The 26,602-nt window shown below is 42.7% G+C and overlaps 2 protein-coding genes across 4 annotated transcripts; both read left to right on the top strand.

Moving 5' to 3' along the window:
- The first annotated feature begins 536 nt into the window (after positions 1–536).
- tsen2 (TSEN2 tRNA splicing endonuclease subunit) lies at positions 537–8,061 on the top strand. The gene is made up of 12 exons (XM_078249514.1): positions 537–851; positions 2,488–2,554; positions 2,648–2,687; positions 3,539–3,784; positions 4,096–4,243; positions 4,457–4,531; positions 4,706–4,756; positions 4,859–5,003; positions 5,412–5,448; positions 5,682–5,793; positions 6,012–6,101; positions 7,754–8,061. The coding sequence occupies exons 1-12, from the start codon at positions 681–683 to the stop codon at positions 7,811–7,813; spliced, it is 1,242 nt and encodes a 413-aa protein (XP_078105640.1). The 5' UTR covers positions 537–680; the 3' UTR covers positions 7,814–8,061.
- A 1,008-nt stretch (positions 8,062–9,069) lies between these two features.
- LOC144517412 (RNA-binding protein 39-like) lies at positions 9,070–21,269 on the top strand. Of its 3 annotated transcripts, none has more exons than XM_078249515.1 (14): positions 9,070–9,171; positions 13,402–13,464; positions 15,076–15,125; positions 15,387–15,557; positions 15,821–15,992; positions 16,096–16,248; positions 16,384–16,527; positions 16,999–17,064; positions 17,275–17,473; positions 18,286–18,372; positions 18,539–18,644; positions 18,807–18,912; positions 19,350–19,428; positions 20,850–21,269. In XM_078249515.1, exons 2-14 carry the CDS (start codon positions 13,414–13,416, stop codon positions 20,951–20,953), a joined length of 1,488 nt encoding a protein of 495 aa, XP_078105641.1. In that variant the 5' UTR covers positions 9,070–9,171; positions 13,402–13,413; the 3' UTR covers positions 20,954–21,269. The 3 variants fall into 3 exon arrangements, with proteins under 3 accessions (XP_078105641.1, XP_078105644.1, XP_078105643.1); XM_078249517.1 differs by lacking the exon at positions 9,070–9,171 and adding an exon at positions 14,585–14,649 and having other exon boundaries at positions 13,439–13,464; XM_078249518.1 differs by lacking the exon at positions 20,850–21,269 and having other exon boundaries at positions 19,314–19,401.
- Positions 21,270–26,602: the final 5,333 nt, after the last annotated feature.

The raw sequence follows: 26,602 nt of genomic DNA on the forward strand, positions 1-26,602 counted from the left end.
TAAAACTTTGTAAAAATGTGGAGTGACTAGTAGGCCCTAAGTAGATCTTTTTAAATCCTTACACATTGTTTTGTCTGTCTGACTTTTTCTCTCTGTCTGATAACAACAGCCCTATTTCCCTTTCTGCATATTATATGTTTCACCTCCTCGTAACTTTCCATTAACAGCTGCTGCTCAGCGGGTTAAACATATGCCGCACGCGTCTTCTCCATTTCTGCATCAGTAAATCTGTGATGGATACCGTGGTCTATTTAAGAAAGCCGTGAACGTGCACTTATCCCAGCTATCTACACCTGGCTGACATAGCTTCACCTTCTCATCCTGACATAGCTTCACCTTCTCATCCTGACTCGGCAAACGTGCAACCAATTAAGCCGCGATGAGCGGACCACACTAAGTCAAGCTTTTTCAGTTATCCTGGATTTCTTCATTCTACTTTTGTGCAACAGGCCCCTGTTAGTGTGGAAACCAGTAGGGACATAACACCGGAACCATACAAGGAGAAAAGGTTCCACCCGGACACAGATTCGGTGACACCGAAGCGTCCGACAGCATAACAAACTCGACCGGAGAGTTTAGCCGTAGCTGTATCCCTTCCAGCCACTAGCCAGTCAGCGTCCCTCGCGTCTCCGCAGCAGGAACGGTCCGGATCAGTTCGGACCCGGTTCGATCGCGGCAGCATGCACGCGGAGTTTCGGGCTCCGCGGAGACGCGCGCGGGTGCACGAGGAGTTCGTTGCTCCGCTGCCGGTGAGTCGCAGCCCGGAGGAGAGGAGCCACTTCCGGGCGGAGCTCATCAACCAACACGTGCTGGTCTGCGACCCGGAACACATCCAGAAAATCTATAATCAGGTAAACCCTTCTTATATACTGTATATGGGTAAACCGGGTCAGCTCTAAACCGGGTCAGGTCTAAACCAGGTGTGATATACAGATACACAGAGACACTGACTACGTTTACATGCACATACTATTCTGGTTTTTGACCTTATTCCTCTAATCTGTTTACACAGAGAATATTCCTCTAATATTCCCCTTTACATGCAACCATGTCAAATATGATTTTATCAGCGTGCTCCAGCGGTGGAGGACGCGCTTGTTTTACTATATTCGTGGGGTCCAAAAACCGGGGAATACAGTATACTTATGGGGTCTGCACAGCCTTGTGGGGCCAAAATGCTGGACCCCCCAAGGTTAAAGGTCTGTTTGAGGGTTAAGACCTGGTTTTAGGATTAGGGTTAGAATGAGGTTCTGGTTAGGGTGAGGGTAAGGGTTAAGGTTAGGCATTTAGTGGTGATGGTTAAGGTTAGGGGAAGGGGCTAGGGAATGCATTATGTCAATGACGGGTCCCCACAAAGATAGTGAAACAAACAAACGTGTGTGTGTGTGTGTGTGTGTGTGTGTGTGTGTGTGTGTGTGTGTGTCTCTCTCTCTCTCTCTCTCTCTCTCTCTCTCTCTGTCTCTGTCTCTGTGTGTGTCTCTCTGTGTGTGTGTGTGTGTGTGTGTGTGTGTGTGTGTGTGTGTGTGTCTGTGTGTGTCTCTCTGTGTGTGTGTCTCTCTGTGTGTGTGTGTGTGTGTGTGTGTGTGTCTCTCTCTCTCTCTGTGTGTGTGTGTGTGTCTCTGTTGTGTCTTGAGCGTGGTGTTTCTGTAGCGTGGCGTGAGCGTGGTGTTTCTGTAGCGTGGCGGCTGCGTGGCGTGAGCGTGGTGTTTCTGTAGCGTGGCGTGAGCGTGGTGTTTCTGTAGCGTGGCGTGTGCGTGGTGTTTCTGTAGCGTGGCGGCTGCGTGGCGTGAGCGTGGTGTTTCTGTAGCGTGGCGTGAGCGTGGTGTTTCTGTAGCGTGGCGGCTGCGTGGCGTGAGCGTGGTGTTTCTGTTGCGTGGCGTTTTCTATGTCTTTAACACCAGAAAGGTGTCTGACTGCTGCTGCTAGCCTGTCTGGACACATGGATGTTTCCCATAAACATAAACATATTCTGATCTGAAAGACAACGTCAGCAGGATTGACGGCAACATAGGCTCCAGAATATTTCCTTCAATAAATCAATAATTATTTATCTTTTTAAATGACATTTATATCTGCGTTCATGTCAAAACCTCGAGACTTTCAAACATCAACATATCATTTATTAAATGTATTTGTGTCTAAATGACATATAAACATCTTCGTATTCTATGTTGCCTGGAGACGCTTCCAACACGCTGGTGTGTGGTGTGAAAAATAGGCGTCGGTCCTATTTCTAGCATGCACGCGTTTTCTGAGACGTGCGTGTCACGCAGGCAGTGTGCACGCTCTAACCTGTTACCATGGGAGCCCAAATAAAATAAAAAAAACGCGACACGCTCACGCCACACAGCCAGGGTGAAACGGCCTTAATTCTGAATATCCAACTGGAATCTGCTGTCCATGACACATGAATGGTCTTTCTTTCTCTAAATATTCCAGCTTTATTTTCTGATCAGTTAAGTATTTAATGCTGTAATCTTGTTTCAGGGTTACTTTGGTAAAGGCGTGCTGTCCCGAGCCAGACCGGACCACAACATCTCGGACCAATGGGAGCGTGAGTTTTCACCCACACCATGACATCATCGTCCTGAGTCTGGTCCAATCAGGGCTGCCCGCTGCACTCAGCTGCTCTCTGTTTCTGTTACAGAACACCAAGGTCTGCTTCTGCCCGTCGTCTCCCAGGCCAGGTCAGTGACATCACTTCCTGTCTGTCACGCGATGACATCACATATTAGGCTCATATAGTTTTCTGTTACCCTGAGGACTCAGGCACAATCACCAGTACATTTTAAGTATTATTGGTCAAGAATATCAAATGAAACAAGTATAAAAAAAGAGAAATACAGTACATACAGAGAAACTGAAAACATTTCCGTCTTTACAGTTTCTAACGCCAGGAACACACTGCGCACTGACGCGTCGCGAAGCGTAGATTCGTGCTCGATCTCACATCTGGATGTTCATACCGTGTGTGTGTGTGTGTGTGTGTGTGTGTGTGTGTGTGTGTGTGTGTGTGTCTCCGTGTGCCTGATCGCGTGTCTCTCTGAGAAGTGAAGACAGCCCAAATCATTATAAACCTGGGTGTTTTATTTTGAAAGTTAGTTTATTTTTTTAATGTATCCAGCTGCGCTGTGGCCTTCCTTTATGTGATTACCTGCCTGGCTTGAAACATTCTCTCGCGGCTTGCGGAAGAAATAGAGGAGTCAGCAATCGCCTGATCGCAGCCGGCGTACAGGCCGGACAGATAAAATAATATGGGCGCCGAAATGAAAATCGCTACAGCATGCTCTATGTTTCTGGCATAAGAGTGATCCCAAATCAGGTGTTTTACCCTTGTGTGTGCTAGCGCTCTGCCTTTTTATCACCACGAGTTTACAGACACGTCTCTGCTGGGACACAGCCACCAAAACAAAGAAATCATCTCAAAGCTGTTTCACACCATTCAGAGGAAACATGTCCTTCAACACGGAAACCGTAGCAACACGGTGATGCCGTTTAGAGATTAAACGTGCCTCGTTTACCCTCCTCTCTTCTGTAGGTATGAGACGCTGCTCCGGTGGGCGGGGGCTTCTCTCTCTGCGCAGGGATTGGATGAAGACGCTGTCAATCAAACGCTGCTCAGCCTCTCTCAGCCAGTAAAGATGGAGGATGTGAGGAGGGAGGAGGGAGGGGGGGAGGACGGACAGAGGGGGGAGGAGCCAGCAGCAGGGGGCGGAGCCTGTCCCCACAGGAAGAGGCAGCTGCGGGGGTCAGAGGTCGGGGCAGAGGCCAAGAAAAGCTGCAGGTAGAGTTCTCTCTCTGCTCTGTCACCAGACTCCCCTGAAGAATCTGCTGATTTTACATTCTGCTTCCTGTGTTGGAAAACAAACAGCATCCAAACTAAAACTCCACACTTTGTTAAAGATATTTGGGCGTTCTGCTCAATTCGGCATTTTTAGAATCGCAAAATAAAAACAACATAACATTTTGGTAGGATATCTTACGTTGATTAGAACATGTTGTTTGTTCAGGTGAATAAGTCCCCGTTCACCAACACAAGACACATGTTACAGTTTCACTTTGAATGGTTCAACCGTCTTTGATTTAACATTTCAGGTTGGACCCACCAGACCTGAACCTGAACCCAGATCCAGATCCCAGCTCAGACTTAGACTCAGACCCTGACCCAGACCCAGGCTCTGATCCTGATCCAGATCCTCTGGTTCCAGGTCCGGGTTTTGTCCTGCTGGTCCCTGACGGTGAGGTGAGGCTTTTTGGGGGTTTCTTGACTCTGTGAGCTGTTGTTGTTTCGGTTGAAATGTGTGTAACCTGTATGTTTTTAGTCGCCTTTTTCTACGTTTATGACGCTTTCTTTCAAAACTTTGTTTGATACTTTTTCCTGTCTGTGTTTGTGTGTGTCTGTGTCTGTGTTTGTGTGTGTCTGTGTTTGTGTGTGTGTGTGTCTGTGTGTGTGCAGGTGTGTGGGGGGGTCAGGGAGGTCCGGCGGACCCCGGTCTCTGTCCCAGAGTACCTGCAGCTCAGTCTGGAGGAGGTAAGGTTAACGCAACATCACTCACGCTAACATCACTTTCTGTCTGTAAACACTACATTACCCATGAGCCTCAGCTGCTATTTGCCATGGAAACAAAGACAGAATTAGAGAGTAAAGGGATTTCAATCTGAAAGTTTAATAGGAGCCACTCTGTAAACTGTCTGTCTGTTACAGGCCTTCTTCCTGGTCTACAGTCTGGGCTGTCTGTCTGTCTACCTGAACCAGGTAAATGTCTGTCTGTCTGTCTCTCTGTCTTTCCACTATAGTCCGGCCTTATACGAGATAAATTAAATAAATGTGTCTGTGATCTCCTCTGTGATTGGTCAGGAGCCTCTGTCAGTCATCCAGCTGTGGAGGAAGTTCCGGTCCCTGCGGCCCGACTTTGTCTGTTCGTTCTCGGCCTATCAGCACTGTCGGAGCAGGGGGTGGGTCCCTAAAGGAGGGGGCGGGGCCAAATACGGCGTCGACCTCAGTAAGAGACACACACACACACACACACACACACACGCAGGTGTGTTCCATTTCAGGCTCCGCCTCCAGGGGGCTAAAACTGACGTAAACATTCTGCCTGTCTGGGGAAGCTTCATCCACAGCCCATTTCCAAAGGGGTGTCACCAATGAACGCTGCTCAAATGCCTTTGGGCGCCATTGCATCCTTCAACCAATCAGACGAACGGGTTGCTGCGCTTCGGTCGCCGTCATGTTGAATGTAAACAAAAAGCTGCTCGCTATTGCTGCACTATCGTCATCCTCAGGGTTTTCCCAGGCTAGAACGCTTTCACACTTCTAGTGGACTCGGTGGTGGTGGGGGGGGTTTTCACAGGCTAGCTCTGGATGGAGTTAAGACTAATTTCTAAAAAAAAATTCTGTTTATTTTCAGTGTTGTACAGGAAAGGACCACCTTTCTACCACGCCAGGTAACACACACACACACACACACACACACACACATATATATATATATACATACACACACACACAGACACAGACAACCCACATATACGCAGACGCACAAGCACACATGCACGCACGCACGCATGCTTTTCATGTTTTTATAATAAAACAGGTAAACTAGTATGATGTCTGTGATGTTAAATGTGAATAGTTTCTCCTCTGGGACAGTAAACCAACCTGTCTCCCGTTCCCGTAGTTATTCGGTGGTAGTTGAGCGGGCTGACGATGCGTTCAGGGGCTCGGCGTTGCGTCCGTTTTCGTGGCGTTCTCTGGCGGCTCTCAGCAGGATCACCTCCAACGTCTCCAAGGTAATGAGTCACCTAGAATATCAAAATATGTAGGAAAGTGAAACATGAAAATAAATCATTTATTCAAAAGAATTTCAGATCTGAATCTAAATTATACTTCACCTTAAAACAAACTTCTTTTTAGTTAGAATATATTGTTGAAGAGTTTGATATGTTATTGTCCGATAATGAAACCTTTGGCTCCATTTGACTTCTTCTCTGTTTCCTGTTCCCAACAGGAGCTGATGTTGTGTTACATCATCTTTCCAGCCGACCAATCAGAAGCCGAGCTGGACTCACCTGCCTGTCTGAGCAGACTGAAGGTTCAGGTGAATATTTTCAGGCAGGGGTGGACTGGGACAAAAATTCAGCCCTGGCACTGTAGTCACACCAGCCCACATCACCATGCAGCCCCACCCACGGACACGTGCATTCACTAATTACATTTGTGTATAGATGGTGAAATAATATAAGCAGTACCTTATAACAGATTTTTAAACATTTAATGTAAGTAACTGGCAAACAATGCTTACTACTTTTTAAAGAGCACACGTTTATAACAAATGTACACATACTGCCTGATTATACCATTTGTATGCTGTCATTCTCTACAGTATGTTGTTCTTTGTTGGTACTGTCTGTTCGATTGTCCATGTTTCTCTCCGTACATATTGTCCGTCTGGTTCTCCATCTTTTCATCTGTTTTAACTCTAACTCTGCAATTTAAATGTTTTTATGTCTGTCTGATTATACTTCAGGGTTTTTCCTTGCTCAGAATTGGCCTTTTGGAAATGTTGAGGGTAAAAGACTTCCATTCCTGCATTCTGATACATTTTTAGGCACCAATTTTGGTAAAAACGTCTATATTCATGGCAAGGAAATCACAAAATTCTGGTGGCAGGTAACAATTCAAAATACAAAATATAAATGAATATTATTATATTCAGTAGTCCAGTAAGGGGGCTTTCACATCCAGGACATTGCTGGCTACGACAACACTTAACCCCAAGGTCCAGTTGTTTAAGTAGCATGAACAGGACTTTATGGTCACTTTTTTCCCCAAGCAGCACGTTTTGCTCCAGAGTTGAAAAATTTAGGATTGACTTACAGAGGCTACGGCTTTTACTGCTAAATTGTAGAATAACACGTTATGGATACAAAACGTTATGAAGTGTAATGTTTTCTACATTCTATTGATCCAAAATGACCAGTGATGTTGAATATAGACTACAGTGTAACGGACCACCACAGTTCATGCATACATGTGAACCCAGATTAACAGGGTTGTCATGTGTACTCCTATAGGCCTACACTTCGTATCAGGCGTTAAAACCAACTGTACCGAATTAGACTACTATTTAACGCGACAACGAGGCGTTTTTAACCAGTAATGAAACTCTCAATGTAATACTGATGCCGTCAGACGGCCGCGCGGACAGACAGCAGTCAGAGCTCCGGCCGAGCTCTGCGCCCGTCAGCAGCAGCTTCTCACTGCTGCAGCCGGTCCCCCAGAGCAGCATGATCACCAGCAGGGTCCAGCCTGAACCCTGCAAACAGAGATCCTGTTTGAAGGTGACGTGCTTGATTTTGACTGAACGTCCCAATTTGAGTAACCTCTGGATGGGTCGGTCCAGCCGTTGCTGACTGGCCAAATGCTTAATATTTATTATTATTATTATTATTATTATTATTATTATTATTATTATAACCATAGTGAAATTGTGCAAGTGATTAAAAACCCGTCCTATGCGCTGTCGGCCTGTAAAGACAATTTATTTGTATATTAAAAAAAAAAAATCAGCCCACATTTAAAAACAAAAAAAGGTCCGGCCCCTCTGGCATTTGCCAGAATTGCCAGATGGCCAATCTGCCCCTGTTTTCAGGATTTAAAGGGTTAAAAACAAGCAGCTTTCTCATGATTCCATATATAATAATCATATTAATGTTTATTTAAAGCGCTGGTGTTGTTCTCTCTCTACAGGAAGTGATCGTCAGCAGGTGGGTTTCCTCCAAAGAGCGCGCCGAGCAGGAAGACTTCTGATTGGCTGACAGGAGACATCAGCGATGTCACAAAGTCATGTCACAAAGACAGACTGATGACATCAGCCAAAAGAGGATACTGTTATAATAATACTGTTTTCATTAAAGAAAATCATAGTATCAAGTATTTACATCTTCATGTGCTCATAAAGTGACACACACACACACACACACACGCTCACACACACAGACACAGACACGTTTTCTTCTACCCTTTTTTAAATTATTAAAAATGAAAATCATAAAGTATCTCGTGTACATCTTCATGTGTTGATCCAGTCCTCAGAATATCCTACTTTTTATCCTCCATTTGAATTAATTTTAGGGAATTATTGGAACATTTTGAGGACAAAAATCTGATGTTTTTCTCTAAAAAAAAGTCTGAAGGTTTAGAAAAAAGTTTGAATATAAAGAGGAAAAAGGTCACAATATTATAATAAAAGTCAGACAAATTGTGATTAAGACGATGTAAAGACAAGTTCAAAACAAGTTCTGTCTGCTGCTTCTTTTTTACTAAAAATAAGTCTGAATATTTTAGGAACAAAGGTGGAATATCTTGAGAAAACAAAGAAATTCGGAAAATTTTAGAAAATTGTTGCAATGGTTCAAAATTTTACTCTAGAAATAACGCCGGAAGATTTTAGTTTATATTTTGAGAAAAAGTCACATGTCCAGCCAACTGAGACTGTATCAGAGCTGTGTCCTGTCTACCCTGCTATATGGATCTGAGTGCTGGCCAACAACTGAAAGCTTTCTCCACAAACTGTCGACCTTCCACACCAAAAGCCTACGTAAAATAAAGAGAATATTCTGGCCCAACACCATCTCCAATCAACTTCTACTCAGCCAGTGTAAACATGACAACATGGCTACCATCATTATGAGAAGGTGATGGAAATGGATTGGACATGTAATACATAGACAGCAAGAAAACATCACGCGAACTGCCCTTTGTTGTTGCCCTACATGCCAACAGGCATAATGGGCATTAAGTAAGTACAGCCAACTATCACTTTAATACTGAAGAAAGTCTTTTTTCTCTGATTTCTTTAAGTTTAATCCGAGATAAAGATGAAGTCTCTCTGAATGAAACATCTGAGTTCAATGTCTGAATGTTTACATTTCAGTGAGTTACAAACAAAAGGACAATGTTGGATTTTAAGTGTGTTATCAATAGATTATATCGCTCGTATCAGTAGCCTATCATGTATCACTGCTGTGTTATGGTCTCGCGGGAGGACGTTCTCGCGATAACAGCCGAGATAACGAAAAAACGCCATTTGAAGCACGTCGCGAGGGCACCGAGTGAGTGACTGTTAACCGGACTGTTCTTCCCGCTCCGAGCCGCTGTGTGTCCAGGTAAGAGTCCGCTCTGCCCCGGTGTTCAGCCGATACACACCGGGGAAACAACCTCGCTGTAGTTAGATCCAATCTAGCCGCCGTAGAATCTACGGTTAGCAGCTAGCTGTTAGCCGCCATTGATATCTACGGTTAGCAGCTAGCTAGCTGTTAGCCACCGAGGGCTCATGTGTAGAGTACTGGTGGCGAAGTCTTTGTTCTTTCTATATTGATAATATAGATATATAAACACAATGGGAACATTAACAAATTAACGTTAAAAAAAGAGTTTTTGCCTCAGGTCGAGCATAGGAACATTAAAAACCTAACCGGAGCTAAACGGTGTGTTTAGCTTAGTGGCTAATGTAGCTAACAGGTAGCTAACAGACGTAGTAGTAAGTACGATGTAGCTTAAGACAGCCAATCAGAAGCGAGTATTCACCGTGAGATATTATGAAATAAGATCTTAAGAGTTGCACAGAGACAGGTGCTTAATGTTTGAATCGATTTTTGCATGTTTAACGTTAGTGAGTTCAACATGTCTGAATGTTACAATCCATATCTTTAGAGTTTTAGTTCTCAGACTCAGAAATCTCCTCTTCAGTAGCTCTTACACACACCAAACTTTCCACTGTCATTCCTATCTATATTCTGAAAGTTTATACAACATCCAGGGCTCAACATTAACTTTTTGAGGCACTTGTCCTTTGGACAAGTACATTTACTAGGTATGATGACAACATTTTCAAACACCCCTAAGCTCAAAATAGATCACATGACTAGACAGAGCTGGAAATTCCCTTTACAATGACACCTGGATTGTGAAAATCAGTTGAGGATTGAGAAAGTTATATTTATAATATCGGGAATTATATTAAAATATTATACAGTAATTACAATAGAAGGCATGTGACCGAAAATGCTTATTATTCACACGTTTTTGCTTGTAACTTCCTAATTTTATCAGATATTTGCATGACATTTGAACAGAAGGTAGAATTGTGTTAGTTCTTTTAAATGAAATCATGAACATTTACTGTTTTAGTTGGAATAGACATCAAACCCATGGTACCTCACTGAAAACAATTATAATTAATAAGCGTTATTCATAAACATTTATTTTCAGAATACAAGCAAAGACAACTTTACACAACTAATAATTGTGAATTCATATTTATACACACTGAAAATGCAAATATACATTAAAATTCATAGTCACTTTTTTTTTCTTCATACTAAAAATGAATGATCTGTACGACAAATATACAGGCTAACTGTGTGATTGTGCTGACTGAGATGATTACTGGTTATTGACAGGCTATTATTGTACAACCAAGTCATCCAAGAGGACATCTGCTGCCATAGCATTGGTGGACACATCAGTGTCATGTGCATCAAATTCATACTCCTCCCTGCTCATGGCCCAATAGCCAACAGTGTATTTCTTTTTTTTAGCATGGAAAGTTTCAATTTTCCCATTGAAAATGACCCTGTTGCCACCCAAATCCCACGCATGACATACAAATGCCCCCCACCCCTCTGCCACCCAACAACTCCTTGATTAAGCTCATTTTTTTCTTCTGGGAGTTCTGGAAACGCTTCCTTGATTTTGTCTGCACCTAATTCTTCAATCTTTTTTCTCTAACACTTTCCATTCTTGTTCACTTCTCTTCCTTTCTTTTGTGGCTTTACGTTTGTGCAATTCCTCCTGTAGCTCTCCTTGCTTCTTCCTCCTCTTTCTTCTTTGTATTGCCCCCCAGCCTCACTGCTTTCCTGATGACCAGCTCTTGTTTTTCCTTGTCTAAACTGTCCAAATAGTCCACAGTGTTGTTTTTCTGTGCTCGCATTTTACAGGACAAGTAGCAGATGGTGGCATTTGGAGCTTTCTTCTTCAACGCACTAAACATCCCCATCAGCTCTTCAGCATCCATGTTATGTGATCTTGCTGAGGTTGTCTCTTGTTTTAGTTTCTCCGTCACTGTCCATGTATCAACAAAGTATTGTTGATACTGCCTTTCAAGTACTTCAATCACCGCTCTGACAGTTTTTCCATCATTTGAGTGAACATGACTGCGTCTTTTTGGTGGTTGTTGCTCAAGGATTTTGTCTGAAGCATTCAGCTGATTTCCAAAGAGGTCTGTTGTGCGAGTTAGGAATTCAGCAGAGGTCTGCACGGTCTCTTTGATAATTTCAATACATTTAATGTAATCAGTCTGGTCATCTGCACCAGTGTAGAATTTGGTCATCCATGGTCCAGTCACTAATTTTCTAAAGTCTTCCAGTATGCTAGCACACAGCCTCCACAGGATGTTCCTCCACAGAGATATGACTTTAGTTCAGCATGATGACTTGAGAATATCCCACATATATGGAAAAGAATGTGCAGTCGGTTACCTCTGTAGCGTGGTATGAGGCCGAGAGGGAGATTGTTGTGATTCAGAAAGATCTTAAAGCCACGAGGGTCACCCTTGCCATCCATGTACCTCATCTTATTCGTCTGAACCAAAATGTTGAGCTAGAGCAGTGATTCCCAACCAGGGGTATGGAAATTGCAGGGGGTACGTGGAAACATTTAATAATTTATTTCCAACTTGGAAGTACTGAGAATATTTAGTTATCGAAAATTCCAAGAAGAAAATGTCTGAGAATTAAATGCTCATGTTAAGGAAATGAAATAAAAATGATTTTCATTTAATAATCAGTTGTGCTACGTTCTACTTTTAAAGAATCATCAACACGTATGAGTGAGGGGGTACTAACTAATGATGGTATAACAAAAAGGCTCAGGGGGTACACAGAAGACAAAAAAGAAGAAAAAACACTGAGCTTAGCCTATTCACTTAGACAGTCAGTTACAGGCTAGTCCTCAGTAAGTAATGTAATTCGAAGTGATGTAAACTGTTACTATTATATGTCAGGAAAATGATGAGATACAGATTAAACTACATAGCATCAGTAATAATTTAAAGGAAAACACGGTGAGAAGGAGTTAAATCGAGACATTTAGAACGACGCCATGACAGGACGTTCGCTAAATCTACCCATCACAAATGGGACTACCAAATGTCTGCGTAGTTACTGTCATATTCAGGAAAAAACATGCTCCCACCAGGCGGCTAGGATGGATATTGCATGACACACATATTAACAGTACCACGCAGTTTGGTTATAGAGACAGAATGTTCGCAGCGAGCGGTTGCTATGTCAACATACCTACATTTACGTTTCACTTGTCCATGCATAAAAGTCACTTGTCCGGGTAAAGATTTATCATTTTATAATTTTTTGTGTGTTTTGCTAATGAAGAATTCAAACAAACCGTTGAAAGCATCCAAACATTATTAACATTAATACAGTTCAGTAGAAACAAACGTGTCCCAACAATAGATTTCCCCTTCAACAAGAAAGAAGGATCTCCAGACTCATAATACAAAGTAATACGTTGCACGGTGCAAGTAGTGACTTGAACTTATATCTAAAATAATTTTGTAGACATAACAATGGATTTTGCCACTAAATGTTGGTGTTAACGTTTTTGTTTTTTTTCTTTCTACAATTTCACTTTCTACCTGACAGAGGCTGATTTACCAAGGGATCCTTTAAAAGGTGTAGCTACTTTACAGTTGATTATTACCTGATATTTAATCTGGCAAGTCGTGGAGCTGAGGTTTTACAATAACTGACTGAAAAACGAGCAGCAGAATAGTAACGTTACGAGGCAGAAAGCCAGCCCCAAAATGAGTCAGATGCTTCATCCACACAAAGCACACTGCTATCGCCACGAGTGACATCTGTATTCGGCTCGTTTTCTGTGAACGATGTGGCGACGGGGTAACGTTAAGGCGGAGTTAGCAAGCTAATGTTAGCTAACTAACACCGGCTGGCTGGCTTGCTGGTTCCGCCGTGCTTTTATGCTGCATCGCTTACAGAGAATGAACTGAACAGCTAGCGGTCCATCCGACGTTAGCGGTCCGCTGACCCACTGCCGCTGGGTCTAACGTTAACAGTCCTCTTCCACTTACCCTACAAAAAAAATCCACTTGTCCCGGACAAGCAGACAAGCCTTAATGTCGAGCCCTGACATCTTATCCATAAAAACATGGAGGAAAATGTTTTTTTTTACTGGCTGTTGACAGTATTTTCTGATTTATGGAGTGATAAAAACAGTCTGTTTTATGTTATTAGTTATACTAACGTTACATGTTTATACAATGTGTCTGTGTGTGTGTGTGTGTGTGTGTGTGTGTGTAGCCCAGCAGCAGGATGGCAGATGACCTGGACATTGAAGAGATGCTGGATGCTCCGTACAGGAGGGTGAGTCTCGGTCCGTCCTCAGGTTCTGGACTCTCAGCCGGACTCTGCTGCTCCTCACGGCTCACACAGGAACATCTGATGTTCAGCTGGTTCCTGTCTCTGTGATGAGTCTCTGAGTGGTGGAGTCAAGCTGAGGGTGATGATCATAGATGTATATAAACATAGATGCTGCCTCCGGCTGTGAGACGCGTCTCTGTTGCCAGACATCTGACCCGTTGGGACCATAAAGACTTAGGGATGTTCATGAGAAGAAAAGCCAAACCTAGCGACATGGAATAACATTTCATAAACAGATGATACCGTTCCTTGTAGCCAAATAATGAGGTAAAGTTATTTTAGAGAAATCCCATGAGCTAAAACGTTAAGATTTCCAACTGTTCTGAATGCTCCTGGCTACTCTCGACTCTGTGTCACGTAACACAGAGTCGGCCTTCTGTGATTGGTCAGTTTCTCCAGGCAGGCTACTGTTTTGTTAAGCTACTGCGGTATTAACATTGTCACATGCTAACGGCAGTGAAACCTGTAAACTTGGCGTCCAATGTTGTTAATTTCTCCTCAATAACGTCACATTACTGTTGCAACGTGTCCGGTTGGGTAGTATTTGGTTTATAGGCCTTTTATTGTATATTATGTTGATGCCGGAGACAGGCAGCAGCAGGAGAGGAGATGCAGACTACTGACCAATCAGAGCAGACTGGGCTTGTTCAGGAGGAGGGGGGGCTTAAAGAGGCAGACAGAGGGAGTATTCAGGTGAGCAGCCATGGGCAGGATGAGAATAATAGTTTTTTTCAACATTAAAGCTATCAAAGTTCATGTATTTTGTGTTTCTACTATCTAGTAGTAACACAACATACAGATATGAACCTGGAAATGCTATATAATAGGTCACCTTTTAATGTAACCAAGTATCCTGTGGTTACATCACAGATACATGTCATATACATACGCACACATGCATTAGAAGGAGGCGGATGCCCGTCCCAAACGGCCGGCGTGTCGACGTGTTGCTCCTTTGAGCAGCAGCGGTGTAGGAAGCATCTACGTGTATATATAGATCTATGTGTAGCTGGTGATGATGCTGTTGGTTCCTGAATAAATGCCCGTCTATCTCTCTTTGTAGACTTGCCTAACGATTTCTCACCTCTGCTCCCCTGACTGCCAGTGTGATCTGTCACAGACATGAAGGTAGTAACAAGCCCCCATCATACACTGCTGCACTCTGGTCCCCATGGCAACGTGACTGTGGTTCCCTCGGTAACTGTAAACTTCACCCCCCCTCCTGATGTGTAACGGCAGAGGATTCTGGGAGACAAAGTATTCGGAGAGGGTCACAAAGGAAAGCATGGAGGATCATCACTTTAGAGTTAGCCGTTAGCTTAGCATAACCATAAACTCTGAGCTCTGTCTCAGAATGTTAAAGAGACGCCGACCACAGAGCTGGTCTGACCTTTTATTAAAAGCAGTGTGTAGGATCCAAACTAAAAGTGACTGGACTCTGACCCTGACACCCCCCACTGACTGACTGACCCCTGACCTTTGACCCCCCGCCGCCTCACAGAGCAGTCTGTGAGTGTTGTGATGTCTCCTCATGATGTTCTCTGTCTGCTTTAGGATGAACCCAAGAACCTGAGCCCCAACGGAGAGGAGGAACGAACCAAGAAGTAACACACCTAACTGTCTCTATCTGTCTCTTTGTCACTCTCTCTCTGTCAGTCTGTCTCTCTCTGTGTCTGTCTTTCTCTCTGTCTGTATGTGAAGTCTAGCTCCGGGCCCCTTTCAAAATAAAACCACTTTCCTAATTTCATGTTTAAGGCAGCCTAATTTATCGGCACTAGTGTTGTCACGTGGCTTCATGCAGAACAAAGTAAACATCTTGACTCGTTGTCATGCCGTGTTCTGATTGGCTGCTGTGTGTCCAACAGGAAGAAGCGCAGCCGCAGCCGCGACAAGAAGCGCAGCCGGAGTCGAGACAGGAAGCGCAGCCGCAGCCGAGAGCGTAAACGCAGCCGCAGCCGAGACAAGAGAAGAAGTCGCAGCAGAGAGCGCCGCAGCAGTAGAGAGAGGGGCGGCCGCTACCGAGACCACCACAAGCAGTGAGTACACTTTGAACACAACTTCATTAGAACAGAGGCTATCTCAGGACACTTTACAGTTTATAAAGAAGTTACTTTATTAAATAATAATATTGATAGTGTCAGATCCTAACACAAGTTATCTCAGGACATTTTACAGACACAGTAGGTGACTATGGAGTACAACAAGTTCCATGGTCAATGGGAAGGTTACCAAACGTGGGACAGAAGCTGTCTCTTGTGATGCTGCCGGTTGGCGTCTCTGACTGTGTTTGTGTTTCCAGCCGGCGGCGGTCCAAGAGTAAGAGTCCCGTGAGGAAGGAGAAGAGTCCCGTCAGGCTCCCCGTAGATACGCTGACTCCAGAGGAGCGGGACGCCCGCACCGTGTTCTGCATGCAGCTGGCGGCCAGGATCCGCCCGCGAGACCTGGAGGACTTCTTCTCCGCTGTGGGGAACGTACGTTTGGGCCCACACGTTTGTTTTCAACATTGACTAAAAGTCTGCTCCGGTAGGATGGATGGTGGTTGTCGTGGTAACGGCTGCTGTGTTCCCTCTGCAGGTTCGGGATGTGAGGATGATCTCTGACAGGAACTCGCGCAAGTCGAAGGGCATCGCCTACATCGAGTTTGTGGAGGCAACATCGGTTCCTCTCGCAATTGGGCTGACGGGGCAAAGGCTGCTGGGAGTTCCCATCATCGTACAGGCCTCACAGGTACAGACAGGGAGATGGACAGACAGACATACAGAGAGAGAGAGACGGGCCTCACAGGTACAGATTACGGCCGGCTCTGCATTAAGTGTGTGTGTGTGTGTGTGTGTGTGTGTGTGTGTGTGTGTGTGTGTCTAGGCGGAGAAGAACCGAGCGGCTGCAGCAGCTGCGGCCAACAGCCTGCAGAAGGGATCTGCGGGACCGATGAGGCTTTACGTCGGCTCTCTGCACTTCAACATCACCGAGGAGATGCTGAGAGGAATCTTTGAGCCGTTTGGACGGGTCAGACTAACCTTTAAATGTCCCTTCAGGGTTATCTGTCAAGACTTTAATGCTCTTATCAACAGAGTGGATAGATACACTACCTGCTTTATGCAAATTTAGTTTTTCTGTTTTCTGAGTAATAACAGATTCAACCCCCGGGAAATTAGCGTTAGAGACTGAAACCCTTTTCTGAACCAGGCAGTAAAGCTGTTTATTCTGCTGTGAAGTTTAGATAGTTTAACATGGGGTCTAACATCATTTTAAATATCTTAATACTGAAAGAAAAATGTTTTGTCAAGAACCTCACCGCATTGTTTTCATTATCCCGTAATTACTGTTTTTTTTTTGTCTGACATATTTTAATCTTTATAAAAGATAACACACACAGACTTTAAGTGTGTGAGACCGATGTTTGTGTGTCACACACACACAGAGGTGAAGTGTGTGTGTGTGAGACAGATGTGTGAGCCAGATGTTTGTGTGTCACAGATTGAGAGCATCCAGCTGATGATGGACAGTGCCACGGGAACCTCTAAAGGCTACGGCTTCATCACTGTGAGTTCATCATCATCACTTACTCATTATTGATAAGGTTTAGAATTGATGTCTGTCTCTAACCTGTCTGTCTCTCTCTAACCTGTCTGTCTCTTTCTTGTCTGTCTGTCTCTCTCATCTGTCTCTCTAACCTGTCTGTCTTTCTCTCTAACCTGTCTGTCTCTCTCTAACCTAACCTGTCTGTCTCTCTCTCACCTGTCTGTCTGTCAGTTTTCAGACGCCGACTGTGCCCAGAAAGCGATGGAGCAGCTGAATGGCTTTGAGCTGGCGGGTCGGCCGATGAAAGTAGGAAATGTGACGGAGCGGACCGACTCCTCGGCCTCGTTCCTCGACAGCGACGATCTGGAACGCTCCGGCATCGACCTTGGGACCACCGGACGCCTGCAGCTGATGGCCCGGCTCGCTGAGGGTGAGCCTCAGAATCAACACCACTTGTATAGTTCACAAACTGCTAGGACTCGCGTGTCCAACGTTTTCAACACCAGAACAGATTGACAGACAGAACATGAGGGGAAATAACATGTCAACAGAGACACCCTGCTAACTACACACATACTGTTTCTCCACTTCCTCCCAGGCTGAGGCTCGAAGCCATACAGCTATGGCGAAGTTTAGACACCAAAATGATGTGTTAGTTCAGGTGGTTTGGATTTAAACACTCCTGAGGAACAAACACTGTTTCCTGGGTGAAAGTATTGCAATTATATTATTATTTTGTGTAACTTTCCTTCTAGCCACGTTGCCAAGTTGGAATATTTTAAGAGTAAAGGTCCAGATGTTACGAGAAAAAACAAGTCAGAACATTTTTACAAAAAAAGGTTTGAGTATTACAAGAACAATAAATGAAAATGTTAGAAAAAGGGTTTCATGTCCCGCCCACACACCAGCCTGACCAATCGTGAGTCAACAGTTGAACAAACATCAGCTGATCAGAACTACAGACAGAAACATCTTTGGGGAACTTTTATTTGACGTATACTTTGATCGAACACGTTATCCAAACAAAAGTGGAATATTTTGTGTTTATAAAAATGCAGAATTTAGTAGAACACCCGTTGGTTTTTGAGAGTGTGGAGTTTTAGTTTCTACGTTGGTTGTTTTTAAATACACAAAGCAGAATGTAAAATCAGCAGACTCCACAAAGGAGTCTGGTGACAGAAGAGAAGCACTCTACCTGGGGCCTCCAACTGTGTGTGTGTGTGTGTGTGTGTGTGTTTGTAGGTTCAGGTCTACAAATGCCTCCAGCTGCTCAGCAGGCTCTGCAGATGAGTGGAGTGATCGCTATCGGAGCCATGGCTGCTGTGTCAGGTATACACACGCTCTCACACACGCACTCGCTCACAGACACACTCACTCAGACTCACCTGTTCACTCTCACGCACACACATACACACCTGTCTGATGTCAATATTGATTGTGTGTGTGTGTGATGCCACTGGATTGATTTTAAATAGTTGTTAAATGTGTGTTTCAGCTGCGATGAATCCGGGTCTCAACATGAATTCTGGTGCGATGAATCTTCCCTCTCAGCCGCTCGCTACTCACTGCTTCCAGCTCTCCAACATGTTCCACCCAAACAGGTAACCCAACAGCCTCACCTCACCTTTAACCCAACAGCAGCTACGCACACCTACACTACACGCAATGTACATCTAAAACTGCCTAACGTAAAAATCACACACTTAAACCCAACAGTCAGAAACTGTAAAGAAGTATAAAGTGTGTGTGTGTGTGTGTTTCAGTGAGAAGCCTCCTGGCTGGGAGATGGATATACAGCATGATGTCATTGAGGAATGTAACAAACATGGAGGAGTCGTCCACGTCTATGTCGACAAAAACTCTGCACAGGTACACACATTTCCTCAATGAATGAATCAGTAGTTGTCTCTAAAAAGTCCAAGATGACATCATCACATACAACTCAGAAATCTTGAGTTTCCTGTCCCAGAGGAGAGAAGAGACTAGAACATATTCATATTTAAGAAGTTGACATCACACTAGTTTACCTGTTTTATCAAACACTAAATGAATCAAACTGATTATTATATATTAATAGTTGGAGATTAATTTAATAGTTGATGACTGATTTATTCATCTCTCTCTAGAGTATTTAAAAAAGGGATTCATTTGGAAATAGACATGTTTCAGACTTGGTTTTTAAGGGTTTTAGGGTCCTCGTAGGGTTAGAAGAACAAACGTGTGTGTGTGTGTGTGTGTGTGTGTGTGTGTGTGTGTGTGTGTGTTTTCAGGTGACAGTGTGACCTCTGACCTCTGCTTGTTTCCAGGGAAACGTTTACGTTAAGTGTCCGTCGATCCCTGCCGCCATGGCCGCCGTCAACGCTCTGCACGGACGATTCTTTGCCGGTGAGACTTTGATCAACAGGAGAATGATCAGTGACAGAGTTTAGTGACTCTGATGGCATGGATCAGTTTAAAGGAACAGATGGTAGTTCCAGGTCACCGGAACCATAATCAACTCACCATCCATCCACCGACAAATCCTCCTTTTCCTGCTTATCTTCTGGAAGATATGATATGATAACATAAACTTTATTAATCCCACACCGTGCTACAGCAGCTCAAAAGAAAAAAATTACACACACAGAATAACACACATACACATTCAGTAGACAACAATATCCATAAAGTATAAGAAATAGAATTAGTTATAATAGTAATAAAACAAACATTTACACAATAAACACCCGTATATAAACAGACAGTATATAAACAGATATACAGATGAATAGAAATGACATATTGCACAGTTGGAGGTGACGCAGAGTAATAAATAGATAAATATGCATAGTGCAGAATATTGTCCAGTGATGGCTGATATTGTAGAACCAGCGAGCAGTGCTACATTATACAGATACCCAGCAGAACCTTCTGTCTCTCTGTAAAGTCCAAACCTCTTCATTATTTATTCACTATAAAAACCACCATGGCACGATGTCTGAGGAAAGCAGCGCTCTCTAATAATAATAAGAATAGTTTCAACAACAACATTCAACAGTCTCAGGTTCCTGACGGTATAAACCAGGGGGGGTAAAGGAGCGTCTGGAACGCGTAGCTCCAATGGGGAGACTCTGAGGCTACCAAGCCATCACCTCCCATTAGCATCCCATTAGCATCCCATTGACTGCCATTCATTCTGACGTCACTTTGACAGAGAATACCTTTACATCTGAAGCGTTTAAAGACTCTATTTGTCCGTTGTTTATTTCTAAAGAAACACGACAATGTATAAAAGGCTCCATTACCTTGTAGCTCACGTTATGGCTCCGTAGCAGACGTTGTTATAACAATAGGCTAACGATTGGGTCATAACCACGAGACTTCCTGTCTCATAGTAGAGGAGTTACCGTATAGTCAGGCAATCGGGGGGGACATGGAGGCATCATACAGTCAAGGGAGAAGCCCAGAGAGTCCATGAAAGCATCGGAACAAAATATATTTCAGCAAGGTTTCACTCCTGCTCCTCCGCTCATGGACAGCTCCTACTCACACTCTCCGTCTCTGCTAGATTGGGAATGATTGAGATTTCTCTTGGCACAGCTACCAGAAGACTTCCAACTTTCAGACAGGTTGCTCACGTCACATCTACGTCTTCAAGCTCAGTTGGAGGCTGCTCAGTAACGCTCAGCCAGCACCGGGAAAGAGACGTCACTGGTCTCTGTCGTAGTCTATGATGTAGCTGTGTCCATTTCTTTTTCTGTCTATGTATCAAACTTTAAAGACTGTATTATTTAGTCCCAGATGATAAAATGTTCCGTCTGTTTCAGGGAAGATGATCACGGCGGCGTTCGTTCCTCTGCCGGCCTACCACCACCTGTTCCCAGAATCTGCCACAGCCAATCAGCTGCTGGTCCCGCCCACAAGGCGGTGACTGGCCAATCAGCTGCTGGCCCTGCCCACGTGGCTGTGACTGGCCTCCGATTGGACACTGGACCCTTTTATACCCTGCTCTCCTATTGGTCGACACAGAGGAGTCGGTCTGAAGGACACCGCCGCCGCGTGTTTCCCTCTTCCTGTTTCCTTTCGCTGTTTCTCATTAGCATATCTGAGTATCGACCAATGATTGAGCTCCGTGAGCTGCGAGGACGCCGGCTGATTGGCTGGTTTGAAGCCGTTTGGTATTTAAGTGTTTTGTAATCAAGAATTTGGTTTTGTAAAAGCCTTTATTAAATTTTATTTTGAAGTCACTGACAGCTGTTTGTCTTTTATCATCGGGGGGGAGTGTAACTAAGTACATTTACTCCAGTACTGTACTTCAGTCCACATGTTGAGGTACTTGTACTTTACTTCTTTCCATGCCACTTTCTACTTCTACTCCGCTACATTTCAGAGAGAAATATTGAACTTTGTACTACACTACATTCATCTGTTACAGCTTTAGTTACTAGTTACTTTAGTTACTCCACTACATTCATCTGTTCCAGCTTTAGTTACTAGTTACTTTAGTTACTCCACTACATTCATCTGTTCCAGCTTTAGTTACTAGTTACTTTAGTTACTCCACTACATTCATCTGTTCCAGCTTTAGTTACTAGTTACTTTAGTTACTCCACTACATTCATCTGTTCCAGCTTTAGTTACTAGTTACTTTAGTTACTCCGCTACATTCATCTGTTCCAGCTTTAGTTACTAGTTACTTTAGTTACTCCGCTACATTCATCTGTTCCAGCTTTAGTTACTAGTTACTTTAGTTACTCCGCTACATTCATCTGTTACAGCTTTAGTTACTAGTTACTTTAGTTACTCCACTACATTCATCTGTTACAGCTTTAGTTACTTTAGTTACTCCACTACATTCATTTGTTCCAGCTTTAGTTACTAGTTACTTTAGTTACTCCGCTACATTCATCTGTTCCAGCTTTAGTTACTAGTTACTTTAGTTACTCCACTACATTCATCTGTTCCAGCTTTAGTTACTAGTTACTTTAGTTACTCCGCTACATTCATCTGTTCCAGCTTTAGTTACTAGTTACTTTAGTTACTCCGCTACATTCATCTGTTCCAGCTTTAGTTACTTTAGTTACTCCGCTACATTCATCTGTTACAGCTTTAGTTACTTTAGTTACTCCGCTACATTCATCTGTTCCAGTTTTAGTTACTAGTTACTTTAGTTACTCCACTACATTCATCTGTTCCGGCTTTAGTTACTTTAGTTACTCCGCTACATTCATGTTCCAGCTTTAGTTACTAGTTACTTTAGTTACTCCACTACATTCATCTGTTCCAGCTTTAGTTACTAGTTACTTTAGTTACTCTGTTCCAGCTTTAGTTACTTTAGTTAATCCGCTACATTAATCTGTTACAGCTTTAGTTACTTTGCTACATTCATCTGTTCCAGCTTTAGTTACTAGTTACTTTAGTTACTAGTTACTTTAGTTACTCCGCTACATTCATCTGTTACAGCTTTAGTTACTAGTTACTTTAGTTACTAGTTACTTTAGTTACGCCGCTACAGTCATCCGTTCCAGATATAGTTACTTTAGTTACTCCGCTACATTCATCTGTTACAGCTTTAGTTACTAGTTACTTTAGTTACTCCGCTACATTCATCTGTTCCAGCTTTAGTTACTAGTTACTCTAGTTACTCCGCTACATTCATGTTCCAGCTTTAGTTACTAGTTACTTTAGTTACTCCGCTACATTCATCTGTTCCAGCTTTAGTTACTTTAGTTACTCCGCTACATTCATCTGTTACAGCTTTAGTTACTTTAGTTACTCCGCTACATTCATCTGTTACAGCTTTAGTTACTACTTACTTTAGTTACTCCGCTACATTCATGTTACAGCTTTAGTTACTAGTTACTTTAGTTACTCCGCTACATTCATCTGTTCCAGCTTTAGTTACTAGTTACTTTAGTTACTCCACTACATTCATCTGTTCTAGCTGTAGTTACTAGTTACTTTAGTTACTCTGCTACAATCATCTGTTCCAGCTTTAGTTACTAGTTACTTTAGTTACTCCACTACATTCATCTGTTCCAGCTTTAGTTACTAGTTACTTTAGTTACTCCGCTACATTAATCTGTTACAGCTTTAGTTACTTTAGTTACTCCGCTACATTCATCTGTTCCAGCTTTAGTTACTAGTTACTCTAGTTACTCCGCTACATTCATCTGTTCCAGCTTTAGTTACTAGTTACTTTAGTAACTAAAGCTGTAACAGATGAATGTAGCGGAGTAACTAAAGTAACTAGTAACTAAAGCTGTAACATGAATGTAGCGGAGTAACTAAAGTAACTCATCTGTTACAGCTTTAGTTACTAGTTACTTTAGTTACTCCGCTACATTCATCTGTTCCAGCTTTAGTTACTAGTTACTTTAGTTACTCCGCTACATTCATCTGTTACAGCTTTAGTTACTTTAGTTACTCCGCTACATTCATCAGTTACAGCTTTAGTTACTAGTTACTTTAGTTACTCCGCTACATTCATCTGTTCCAGCTTTAGTTACTAGTTACTTTAGTTACTCCACTACATTAATCTGTTACAGCTTTAGTTACTTTAGTTACTTCGCTACATTCATCTGTTACAGCTTTAGTTACTAGTTACTTTAGTTACTCTGTTCAGCTTTAGTTACTAGTTACTTTAGTTACTCCGCTACATTAATCTGTTACAGCTTTAGTTACTTTAGTTGCCGCTACATTCTCTGTTCAGCTTTGGTTACTAGTTTACTCCTAGTTACTCCAGCTACATTCATCTGTTTCGAGAGCTGGTTGCAGTTGCTTTGGTAACTAAAAACAACAGATGAATGTGAATAACAAGTAACTAGTAACTAAAGCTGTAACATGAATGTAGCGGAGTAACTAAAGTAACTCATCTGTTACAGCTTTAGTTACTAGTTACTTTAGTTACTCCGCTACATTCATCTGTTCCAGCTTTAGTTACTAGTTACTTTAGTTACTCCGCTACATTCATCTGTTACAGCTTTAGTTACTTTAGTTACTCCGCTACATTCATCAGTTACAGCTTTAGTTACTAGTTACTTTAGTTACTCCGCTACATTCATCTGTTCCAGCTTTAGTTACTAGTTACTTTAGTTACTCCACTACATTAATCTGTTACAGCTTTAGTTACTTTAGTTACTTCGCTACATTCATCTGTTACAGCTTTAGTTACTAGTTACTTTAGTTACTCCGCTACATTCATCTGTTACAGCTTTAGTTACTAGTTACTTTAGTTACTCCGCTACATTCATCTGTTACAGCTTTAGTTACTCCGCTACATTCATCTGTTACAGCTTTAGTTACTAGTTACTTTAGTTACTAGTTACTTTAGTTACTCCACTACATTCATCTGTTCTAGCTGTAGTTACTAGTTACTTTAGTTACTCCACTACATTCATCTGTTACAGCTTTAGTTACTAGTTACTTTAGTTACTCCACTACATTCATCTGTTCCAGCTTTAGTTACTAGTTACTTTAGTTACTCCGCTACATTCATCTGTTACAGCTTTAGTTACTAGTTACTCTAGTTACTCCGCTACATTCATCTGTTACAGCTTTAGTTACTAGTTACTTTAGTTACTCCGCTACATTCATCTGTTACAGCTTTAGTTAGTGGCATGGTTTTATTTGTTATGGTAATAGCTGGTTTGATTTGCATTGAGAGATTATTTTAAGGAAAGTACCCCATGTCAATCTCTAGGTATGGTGAAGGGGATGTGATGATGGGGGGGTATGGTGAAGGGTATGTGATGATGGGGGGGTATGGTGAAGGGTATGTGATGATGTGGGGACCAAGGGACCTTTATCAGGATCATAGTATCCTGGATCCATGAAATAACTGGCCTTTCAAAATAAAAGTCTGCCTGTCTCTATGGGAATCTAACATAGGGGGGTACTGACTTATGCCCCCTGTATTTTAAAGAAAAACATTTATTTACAATACATTATTCATTCACAAAGAAAATTGGTTTCTTTAAAGATTGGATTTTTCCTCATTTGTTTTTAATTAAGGCATTAAGATCAATTTCCAAAAGATTATTTTTTTATTCTTCTTTTTAGTCAACTTTAGCATGGGTTTATAAACTTCTGAGTGCCACTGTATTCATGCACCATTCATCAAAATAAAAATTAATATCTAAATCATAATGCCGGCTCCAACATTAGGGGAGGACTCTGAAGAAGCTTTCAGGCTTCCTTCCTCTCCTGCACTCGAGTAGCCTTTTATAAGTTATCATGTTAACTTCTTGGTTGCAGGAATCATTGCACCAGGCGTTAAGGATCTTCCACTTAATCTTCTCAAGGAGCTGCAACTAAAAAATTTATTTTTATCATGTATTAATGTGTGGATTATATTTTGGATGAATGGATGAGTTGTTTGGTCTCTAAAATGTAAATCGGTGTTTCCCAAAGCCCAAGATGACGTCCTCATATGTCTTGTTTTGTCCAAAACTCTAAACATATTCAGTTTAGGCTGTCAATGGTGCTGAAAAAGAGGTGTGTTACTAAAACATAAGGGGGCTGTCCGTGGTGCTGAAAAAGAGCTATGTTACTAAAACATAAAGGGGCTGTCCATGGTAGTGAAAAAAAGCTGTGATACTAAAACGTAAGGAGGCTGTCCATGGTGCTGAAACGGATTACTGTTACTAAAACAGAGGAAGGCTGCCCATGGTGCTGAAAAAGAGCTGTGTTACTAAAACATAAGGGGGCTGTCCATGGTGTTGAAAAGGAGCATTGTTACTAAAACATAAGGGGGCTGTCCATGGTGCTGAAAAAGAACTGTCTTAATAAAACAGGGAGGCTGTCCATGGTGCTGAAACAGCGTTATTACTAAAACAGAAGGGGGCTGTCCATGGTGTTGAAGAGAGCTGTTCCTAAAACAAAGGGGGGCTGTCCATGGTACTGAAACGAATTGTTGTTACTAAAACATAATGGGGCTGTCCATGGTGTTGAAAAAGCTGTGTTACTAAAACCGAGTGGGGCTGTCCATAATGCTGAAAAAGAGCTGTGTTACTAAAACATAAGGAGGCTGTCCATGGTGCTGAAAAGGATTATTGTTAGTAAAACAGAGGAAGGCTGTCCATGGTGCTGAAAATGAGCATTATTACTAAAACAGAGAGAGGCTGCCCATGGTGCTGAAAAAGAGCTGTGTTACTAAATCGGAAGGGGGCTGTCTATGGTGTTGAAGAGAGCTGTTACTAAAACAAAGGGGGGCTGTCCAAAGTGCTGAAACAGCATTATTACTAAAGCAAAGGGGGGCTGTCCATGGTGCTGGAAAAGAGCTGTGTTACAAAAACATAAGTGGGCTGTCCATGGTGCTGAAACAACATTATTACAAAAACAGGGGGGCTGTCCATGGTCCTGAAACAGCGTTATAACTAAAACAGAGGGAGGCTGTCCATGGTGTTGAAAAAGCCGTGTTACTAAAACCGAGTGGGGCTGTCCATAATGCTGAAAAAGAGCTTTGTTACTAAAACAGACGAAAGCTGCCCATGGTGCTGAAAAAGAGCTGTGTTACTAAAACATAAGGTGGCTGTCCATGGTGTTGAAAAAGAAGTGTGTTACTTAAACATAAGGAGGC

Source organism: Sander vitreus, chromosome 4 (genome assembly GCF_031162955.1).
Source record: "Sander vitreus isolate 19-12246 chromosome 4, sanVit1, whole genome shotgun sequence".
In the NCBI taxonomy this organism is placed as follows: domain Eukaryota; kingdom Metazoa; phylum Chordata; class Actinopteri; order Perciformes; family Percidae; genus Sander; species Sander vitreus.